Source organism: Neomonachus schauinslandi, unplaced genomic scaffold (genome assembly GCF_002201575.2).
Source record: "Neomonachus schauinslandi unplaced genomic scaffold, ASM220157v2 HiC_scaffold_1265, whole genome shotgun sequence".
NCBI lineage: Eukaryota > Metazoa > Chordata > Mammalia > Carnivora > Phocidae > Neomonachus > Neomonachus schauinslandi.
In genome coordinates this window covers 1-9,992 of record NW_025409955.1, presented here as the reverse complement: position 1 = coordinate 9,992, position 9,992 = coordinate 1, and the positions used below count along the sequence as shown (strand labels likewise).

General features: G+C 52.8%; 1 protein-coding gene across 1 annotated transcript; it reads left to right on the top strand.

The window, feature by feature from the left end:
- Positions 1 to 4,847: 4,847 nt before the first annotated feature.
- On the top strand, positions 4,848 to 9,989 carry CACNG8 (calcium voltage-gated channel auxiliary subunit gamma 8; the record flags this gene model as incomplete). Its single annotated transcript, XM_044912338.1, has 4 exons — positions 4,848 to 4,878; positions 6,339 to 6,422; positions 7,475 to 7,615; positions 9,559 to 9,989. Coding segments are annotated over exons 1-4 (687 nt in total), but the record flags the coding sequence as incomplete, so codon positions are not given.
- Positions 9,990 to 9,992: the final 3 nt, after the last annotated feature.

Here is a 9,992-nt window from a genome sequence, read left to right as displayed (position 1 = left end):
GGCGGGCGGAGGCTTGTCTGGGCTGGGGGTGGGCGGAGTCGGAGACGTGATCTGAATTCAGAGCGTGTCCCAAAGCTAGAGTGGAGGTGGGGGTTGTGGCATTGCCGGCCGGCCGGGTGGCTGTGGGAGGTGAGAGAGAGAGAGAGAGAGAGAGAGGTCGGGGTGTCTCTAAAACAGCATCTCTCAACCTCAGCGCTGTTGACACTTTGGCGTGGATGGTTCCGAGCTGTGGGGGCCGTCCTGCGCACTGTAGGGGGGCTCGACAGCATCCTGGCCTCCACCTTCTCTTCTCCGTGCCAGGAGCAGTCCCCACGTCGTGACAACCAAAACTGTCAACTGTCTCTGGTCTGGGAATAAATTCGCCCCCGGTTGAGAGTCACTGCACCCAGGGCTGTGGCCTGAGCACCTGAGCATGGTGGGGGTGGGGGTGCAGGCAGGGGGCCCCCGGAGGATGGTACAGTGGGCGTTTCATTTCATTTATTTTATTGTCTCTGATCTAATTTATTGTGAGCAGAGATATCAGGAGCTCCATTTTGGACATGTTACATTTGGGATGCCTATTAGGGATACCACCCAGGACAGGGGTGGGCATAGCAAAGTGCCATACAGTCAATATTTTAGGCCCTGTGGACCTGTCCCTGTCACAGCCACTCCTGAAAACAACCAAAGACAGCACGTGAGTGAATCAGCGTGGCTGTGTTCCGGTTACACTCGCATGTGGACACCGACATCTGAATTTCGTATCTTTCTCACGTGCCACGAAACACTCTCCTTTGATTTTTTTTTTTTTTCCAATCACTTAGGAAATGTAAAACCCATTCTTCGCTGGATTTGGCAGGCTGGGTTTGGCCCACGGGTTGTAGTTTGCTGACCCCCCGATCTAAGCTGTGAGCGATATGATGTATGAGGCCAGAGTTCAGGGGACAGTCCGGGCTGGAGATATAAATTGGGGGGGTCATTGCATATGGATGGATGAGGTCACCTAGAGAATGCGAAGAGAGAAACATACCAAACAATTAGATGAAGGGCTGCAGCCTGAGCTAGTCCACTATGAAAAAAGAGATGAGAGAAGCCAGCAAAAGGAGCTCAGAAAGCAGGAGCCACAGAGATTTAGGGAAAATGAGGTAAGTGGGTATCCCAGAAGCCAAAGGAAATGTTGCAAGGAGAGTGTAAATGAAGGTGTGTGTGTGCCACAGAATGCTCACAATAGCCCTGTGTGATAGCTACCCCTGTTATGTCCACCTTCTAGAAATGGAAGCAAAGGCTCAGAGAAAGTGAAGCGACTTTCCCAAGGTCACACGACTAATAGGTAGTCGAGTCTGGATTTGAATCCAGGTCTGTTTTATTTCCTAGGAGAACAAAGCAATGCATCCACCAGCTTCCAGCCCATGTGGGACCCAGGAATGTAGAAACTGAGCCCCCTGGACCATTGCCTCCTGAAGGCACTGGATCCCCGTGGATTTTCGGGTTCCGTCCCCATGTCCCTGTGAGTCTCCCCGACAGATGCAGTAGATGGAGTGGCTGAGACACAGACTTTGGGACAAGACTGGGATTGGGTTTACCTCCTGTCTGCCAAGCACAACAGGGTGACCTCGGACCACACATTGAACCTCTCAGTGCCTCATTTCCATCCTCCGAGGACTGGGAATTGCAATAGCCCCTGACCCACAGGGATTGTGGAGGGGTTCAATGAGCTGCAATTGTAAGGCATTTAAAAGGCTAGCAGGCAGAGTAAGGGCTAGATTATATCGTTTATATTTTGTTGTTGGTGTTCTTCTAATTATTCAGAATTCAGGTGACTGCCCTGAGCCTCATCTTCCTTGATAGCCCAGAAATCCCAGCCTCTTACCCAGCACTGCCCAATAGAAACATCACACAAGCCGCATATAGGATTTAAATTTTGCCAGTAGCTACATTCATATAAGGAAAAAGGAAAAGTTTCAATGAATATATAATTTAATAAATAGAATTTATACACTATAATAAATCAATATAAAGGCTAATAATATCTTTTCTTTAACCAAGCATAGCCAAATATTATCATTTTAATATGTAATATAAAAATTATTGATGGAATATTATGCATTTTTTTCATACTAAGACTGAAATTCGGTGCGTATTTTATGCTCACACCTCATCTCAATTGCCACATTTCAAGTGCCCAAGAGCCACCTGGGGCTGGTGGCATCCGTGTGGGTGTAGCCCCCTCCTCAGGAATCAAGAACCTGGACCCACAGCTCCATTTATTCAAGCTGGTTATCTAAAGCCCCTGTGCTCAGCACTTTGCATGTCTTATTATCTCACCAAATCCTCCCAATTGTGTCGGGGGGAGTGGTATGAGGAGGAAGCTGACGGCCAGCAAGGGAAGTGAGTCAGCCACATGGTCACCCAACATGTGAGGGGCAGAGCGGGCTGGAACCCACTTCACCATGCACCCTCACTGCAGCACCCCCACCCCCTCACTCCTGCCTACCCAGGTCTGTGCTGGGCAAGCTCGGGGGAGACCCAGGGACACATTACTGCCATCCCTGCACATAAAAAGCTCCTGGCTCAGCCCAGTCAAGTCAGATCATATGCAGAAGCATGTTGCATAGCCCCCTGTATTCTGCCCTTGACTCTGTTTCACTGAACTCTTATCAAACCCTATGAGGTCATGTCATTGTCCTCATTTCCCAAATGAGGAAGCTGAGACTCAAGAGCATTCAAGTCCCAAAAGCCACACAGGTGGGAAGTGGCCGTCCTGGCATTGAGTCCAGAGAATGTGATTCCAGGGACCATGCTCCACTGTCTTAAATATACTCATTATATTTAAGAGTGCACCTAATCTCCTCCCCCCACCCCAAATTAACATCTACATGGGACTAAGCAACTTCTTTCACTCTATGCTCAGTTTTCTCATCTATAAAGCAGGGATGTCATTATTGTCCAGTATCCCTAGGGTTTGTCATAATTACCGAGTGCATTAATACCGGACAAATGCTCGGAGAGGTGCTTGGTGTGCGGTTAGCCCTCAGTACATACTGGTTATCATTACTGCTGTCATCGCTAATCTGTTGAGAGGGTCTGTGTGCTGTGCGCTTTACATGCTCAACCTCATTTAATTATGATAACTGTTTTGAGAGACATACTGTGATCCCATTCAAGAAAGGAGAGAACTTGAACCCACAGTCTTACTGATCACACCATGATGGATGTGCTGATGGATAAGAATTTGCACTTGAGAGGTGTATAATCAATCATTCATTCATTTTTTTAAAATTGTGGTAAAGTATAACAAAACATAACATTAAATTTATCATCTTAACCATTTTTAAGGGTACAATACGGTAGTGTTAAGTACACTCGCATTGCTGTGCGCCCATTCTCCAGAACTCTTCTCATCTTGCAAAATGAAACTGTCCCCATTAAACGAAAACTCCCCATGTCCTTGCCCCAGCCTCTGGCATGCACCAGTCTACCCTCTGTCTATGAATTTGACTCCTCCAGACACCCCATATAAGTGGAATCATACAATATTTGTATTTTTGTGACGGCTTACTTCACTCAAGCATGATGTCTTCAAAGTTCATCCGTGTTGCAGCACATAGTCAGAATTCCCTCACTTTTTAAGGCTGAATAATAGTCCATTGTATGTATAGACCACATTCTGCTTATCCGTTCATTCACCAGTGGACACTTGGGTTGTTTTTGGATGTTGTGAATAATGTTGCTATGAAAATGAGTGTACACATGTTTCTTAGAGACCCTGCTTTGAATTCTCTTGAGTATATACCCAGAAGTGGAATTGCGGGGTCATATAGTAACACTGTTTTTATTTTATTTTATTTTTAAAGATTTTATTTATTTATTTGAGAGAGAGAATGAGAGACAGAGAGCACGAGAGGGGAGAGGGTCAGAGGGAGAAGCAGACTCCCCGCCGAGCAGGGAGCCCGATGCGGAACTCGATCCCAGGACTCCAGGATCATGACCTGAGCCGAAGGCAGTCGCTTAACCAACTGAGCCACCCAGGCACCCAGTAACACTGTTTTTAATTTAAAACATTTTTAAATTAATTTTTAAAATGGTAGCAGCTGACACCGTTTTCCATCTCCACCAACAGTGCACAAAGGTTCCAATTTCTCCACATCCTCATCAATGTTTGTTATTTTCTGTTTTGCTTTTTTTTTTTTTTAAGATTTTATTTATTTATCTGACAGAGAGAGAGAGCACAAGTAGGCAGAGCGGGAGGGAGAGGGAGAGGGAGAAGCAGACTCCCTGCTGAGACTTGGGACTCGATCCCAGGACCCTGGGATCATGACCTGAGCCAAAGGCAGATGCTTAACCAACTGAGCCACTCAGGCGCCCCTGTTTTGCTTTTTAATAGTAGCCATCCTGGTGGGTATGAGGTGGTATCTCATTGTGGTTTTGATTTGCATTTCCCTAATGATTAGTGATGTCGAGCATCTTTTCATGTCCTCGGCCCATTCAATCATACTCTCATAAAAATATTTATTAAGCACTAAGTGCTAGGCATTGTTCTAGATGCTTGGAAGATTAGTGGTGAACTGAACAGCCTGTAAGCTTATATACCGTAGGGCAAACTTCTGTGTTTTAATTCTGCTTCCACCACCTATCAGCTGTGAATTGATTAATCCTTTCTGTGGCTCTGCTTCCTCATCTGGACAATGGGTAGATTGACTGATATCAACTGAGCACTTAATTATGTTCTAGACAAAGTGCTAAATCTCTTTACCTGGATTCAATCCTCACAACAATCCCATGACGTAGGTCCTGTTATCCCCTTTTATAGGTGAAAGGACTGAAGCAAATTGGCCTAAGTAACACCAACAAGGTCACAGAATCAGGACATGATGGAGTTGGGTTTCATTATCGAGCAGTGTGAGTCCAATTCCCAACGTTTGGCCACTGCACAACACCAATAACATTATCTATTTCATGGGACTCTTGGGAGCTCCGGATGAGTTAATCCACCTAGGAAGCACTTAGCAAATATTAGCTGTTAGTGGAATTACTCACTGCCTTATATTCCTTCTTCCCAGTCCTTTCCTTTATCCCCATTATTTTCCCTGTCATCTTCTGCCTCCAGTCTCCCCTTCTGCTATGCCTATATTCATTCATAATTTCATTCATTCATTCAACACCCATGTCTTGAGGCCTCCTTTGTGCCAGGCGATGCTAGGGACACACAGAGGAATCAGACTTCCTGTCTTCCCCCTGCAGGGAACTCCCAGCTTACTGAGGAAGAAGAAGCTCATAAAGCAACCCTATGCATGCCAAAAAAAAAAAAAAAAAAAAAAAGGGTGTGTGTGTGTGTGTACCGCAGGGAGCTGTTCCACCCTAGAGGGGGACACTGACCCAACTTTGGTGGGAGGCGTGTGCGTGTGCGTGCCCGCGCGTGCGTGTACACAGGGCAAGCTTCCTCAAGCAGGTACCCTGTGAGCTGCCCCCTTGCAGGCTAAGTTTTTCATCAGTGAAGACTGTGAACGGAATCTACAGCATGGGCAAAGGCCTGCAGGTTGGAAGGAGCCTGGAGAATCGAGGAAACTAAATGTATCTATATTTATATTTATTTACATATCAATCTCCAGTTAGGTGATAGAGGTAGTAGAATAGGAACTGCCCCAAAGTTGAGAAGATGGGTCCCCAAAGGGTGTGAGAATGAGGATTCTGGGATGGAAGAAGGGGGTGAGACTGCATGACGCCTAGAGGCATACCTCCTCACATGCCTCTACTTGCTCCAGCCACTCCATCTCCTTCCAGAGGATTCCAGGTAAGAGACTGGGAGGCCCTCGCCCTATAGGCAGTACTGAAGAGACTACAACTCCCATGGTCCAGTGGGGCTGCGCTCTCACCGTTGGACTCAAGACTTCATAGGGCCTCATGGGAAATGTAGTCCTCGCCTTCTGTGCGCGCCTTCGTTTTCCCACGCATTTTCAGACCCGGCGACAAGTGCAGAGTTGCCGAGCGCCTTGACATTGCCGAAGCCAGTGCCTTTTTTCTCATAGCGGGGGGAAAACGGAAAGCCGGAGGGGTTGAGTGTCCTAGCCCGGGTTACAGGGCAAAGGTCTTTGTGGCCTTTTAGTGAGTGTTGCATGGGTGTTCCCCGCCCCCCCCCCTTTCCTTTTTTCTGTATTTGTTTAACTGCTGGGAAAACCGAGGCCAGAGAAGTTTAGAGTTTGTCCCAGATGCTGATAGGCTCAGGAGCCAGGATTTCCTGTCTCCCAATAGGCCCAGAGAGAGGAGGGGTTTGGGGAAGGAGGGGGAGTCTTCTCTCACCGGGGGTTCTCTCAACTCTTAAAGCCCCGCCCCCCCACCATCACCCCCCCATCCCCCTCCAGGGTTGAAAAGAGGCGTCTGCGTGAAGATCAACCATTTCCCGGAGGACACGGACTACGATCATGACAGCGCGGAGTATCTGCTCCGTACGTGGGGGTCTGAGTCAGAGTGGGGGGTACTGCCGGGCCTGGGCCGGGGACCGGAGCGCGGAGGGGGGCGCTGGGGAGCGGCACTTAGACGGCCAATCCAAATCCAGATGTTGAGATCCTTTGGATCCCAATTGGTTTAGTGATCCCTCTCCCGCCCCCTCCTCTCACCTTGGGGCGGGCTGAGGGGCGGTGGGGGGCGATCCCGGGAGGTGATTGGCCGCCTTGCTGCCCCGGGCTCGCGGCGACACTGCTCCGTGACTCGTTGTCGGTTTCTGGGCTGGATTGGCCACTGAGGCGACCTGCGGCGCGCACGGGCCACTCTCGCGAGCTGGCTGAGGAAGCCGGTGCTGCGATTGGTAGCTACCCCGAGAACGCGGCAAATCCTGAATTGTGATTGGCTGCGGCCTCAGCGGGGCTGAGAAATCGCAAAATCCGTTTGCTGGGGTCTGGAGGGTGGGTGGAAAGGACTGCAGCTAGAGAAGGACAGACAGACACACACACGCGCGCGCGCGCGCGCGAAGCCCAGAGCAGTAGATGGAGCCAGGCAGAAGGATAGGGGGTGGGGCACAGAGGGAGGAAGGGCGGGGAATCCGGAGAGATAGATGAAGCCGGGCAGAAAGGGGGTGGGTAAGATATTAAGAGATTTGACAGATCTAGAGAAAGGGAAGAAATATGCAAAGGAGAAGGAAAAAGAGGGAGGGTCCACAGAGAAGTTCAGAGAAAAACAGAGAGGGAGAGTGATTTTGAGAAGTAAAAAGGAAGAAAAAATGTGCCAGGAGAGAGAAAAATAGGCCGAGGGAGAAAGAAAAGGAGGAAGAAAAAAGGCGGGAGAGGAGATCAGACCGAAAAATAGAGAAATTTTAAAGAGGAGAGAGAATGAAAGAAAAAATGAAATGACCAGAACACAGGCAGAGAGGGAGACTTGGAGGTTTCTAGCGAGAGGAGCGGAGACGAAAGCGGGCAGGAAGCGCAGCGCGCGAGGGGCGCAAAGGGCCGCACCTGACGCCCTGGCTCCCACGCCTTCTCCCCTCCTCTCCTCTCCCTCGCAGGAGTCGTCCGGGCCTCCAGCATCTTCCCCATCCTCAGCGCCATCCTACTGCTGCTCGGGGGCGTGTGCGTGGCGGCCTCCCGGGTCTATAAGTCCAAGAGGAACATCATTCTGGGCGCAGGGATCCTGTTCGTGGCAGCAGGTGAGAGGCAGAGGGAGGGGGCGGCCGGCTGGGGCGGCCACCTGCGCGGGCGCTTGTGTGTGTTATGTGTGTGTACGTGAGTTGTGTGTGTGTGTGTGTGTGTGCCTGTGCGTTTGCAAAGCCACCCTGCCCCAGGCGCCTGCTGGGGCCTGGAGCCTTCCTAGGCTCTTCCTAAGCTCCATCGCCACCCGCTGGGCAAGGTAGGTGTCGCCTTCGCGCCGTCTTTGGGGGGAACAAGCCCAGCACTGACAGGTGTCTAGCGCGCAATCAGGGATGCCGGGAGCTTACGCTCCAAAGCCCGCGGTTCTGCAGACGGAAGGGGCGGGGCTTGGGGGAGGGGTGGGGCCTTGAGACAATCGGGGTCTTGGAGATAGACGGGCGGGGCTGGCATCCCGGTGACTGAGCGGCGGATGGAGGGGAGGAACCTGTTTTAGGGGGCGGGGCCTCGTGAACCCCGGGAGATCCAGGAAGAGGCTGGTCCTGGGAAACCATCTAGACCAACTTCGAGTGAGGTTTTCCTACTCTCCCCTATCCCCGCAGGTGCTTCCCTGCTTTTCTACGTGAAATGAATAGTGCTGGGAAATTCCAGGGGGCAGAATCCAGGGAAGGGGGAGGACTTAGCATAAAGAGCAGGGGGTGCTTTGGGGATGGGTCAAGATCTGCTTTTGAGCCAGAGGACTGAAAGGGGGGTGACAAGCGGAGAAGTCGCGTCTGGACCCGCAGGGGGCGGGGTTTGATGGGTTGGAGGCGGGGCTTGGGGTAGAAGGGGGACTTGATCCAGTAGGAGCTAATTTTAGACCACCGGGGGGAGGGCCTAGACTAGATAACCAGTCTGGATTGATATCACGAAAGGAAGAGTTTAGATCTGCAAGGGACCGAGCCTAGAGAATCAGAGCGGAATTACCATATGAACAGTTTAAACGAGTGTAGGACTCAGGAGAAAACCCAGGTTTATAACGTTAAGGATTGAGTTAGACTAGTCAGGGTAGGGCCTGGAAACCCAGGCCGGGATTACGTCATCACGGGCAGGGTTTAGACCAGACCAAACAGGGCCTGGACCAGCTGAGGCCAGGTTTAGACCAGACTAGTGGAGGTGGGGCCGGGCTAGCTGGGAGTGGGGCTTCGACCCTCTAGGGGTGGGGCCTAGATCAACTGGGAAGGAGTTTAGACCGTCCGTGACTAGGTCTGGGCCAGCCAGGGCCTGGACCACTGGGGCGTGATCCAGACTAGGCTTTCTTGGGGCAGGGCCCCAGTTAGCCAGGGAGGAGTTTAGAGCACCTGGGACGGGACAAGGACCACCCGGGGCGGGACACGGAGCATTTGGGGGCGGGGCCTAGATCACCCGTGGGTAGAGCTTAGACCAGCAAGGGGTGGGGCCTGGGCCAGCTCGGGAGGAGTTTAGACCGCTTGAGGTGGAACAGGGACCATCCAGGGCGGGACATGGAGCATTTGGGGCAGGGCCTGGACCACCCAGGGGTGGAACTTAGACCACGGCGGGGCGGGGCCTGGGTCAGCTGGGGAGGAGTTTAGAGCACCTGGAACGGGACAGGATCGTTTGGGGCGGGGCCTAGACACCCGGGGGTGGAGCTTAGACCAGGGCGGGGCGGGGCCTGGGCCAGCTTGGGAGGAGTTTAGAGCACTTGACGGGACGGGGTCATTTGGGGCGGGGCTTATGCCACTCAGGAGTGGAGATTAGGCCAGCGCGGGGCGGGGCCTGGGCCAGCTCGGGGGGAGCTTAAAGCACCTGGGACGGGACAGAGCTCGTTTGGGGCGGGGCCTAGGCCATCCGGGGGTGGAGCTTAGACCAGCGCGGGGCGGGGCCTGGGCCCGCTCCAGAGGAGCTGGAGCATCTGGGACTGGGCTCTGACTGTCCGGGCGGGACCGCGGGGCGGGGCGGGGCCGGCGGTGGCCTCCAGGCTCCCGTCTGACCGTCCCCCGCCCAGGCCTGAGCAACATCATCGGCGTGATCGTGTACATCTCGGCCAACGCGGGCGAGCCGGGCCCGAAGCGGGACGAGGAGAAGAAGAACCACTACTCGTATGGCTGGTCCTTCTACTTCGGCGGGCTGTCGTTCATCCTGGCCGAGGTGATCGGCGTGCTGGCCGTCAACATCTACATCGAGCGCAGCCGCGAGGCGCACTGCCAGTCTCGCTCGGACCTGCTCAAGGCCGGCGGGGGCGCGGGCGGCAGTGGCGGGAGCGGCCCCTCGGCCATCCTCCGTCTGCCCAGTTACCGCTTCCGCTACCGCCGCCGCTCCCGCTCTAGCTCCCGCTCCAGCGAGCCGTCGCCGTCGCGGGACGCGTCTCCCGGCGGCGCCGGGGGCCCGGGCTTCGCCTCCACGGACATCTCCATGTACACGCTCAGCCGCGACCCGTCC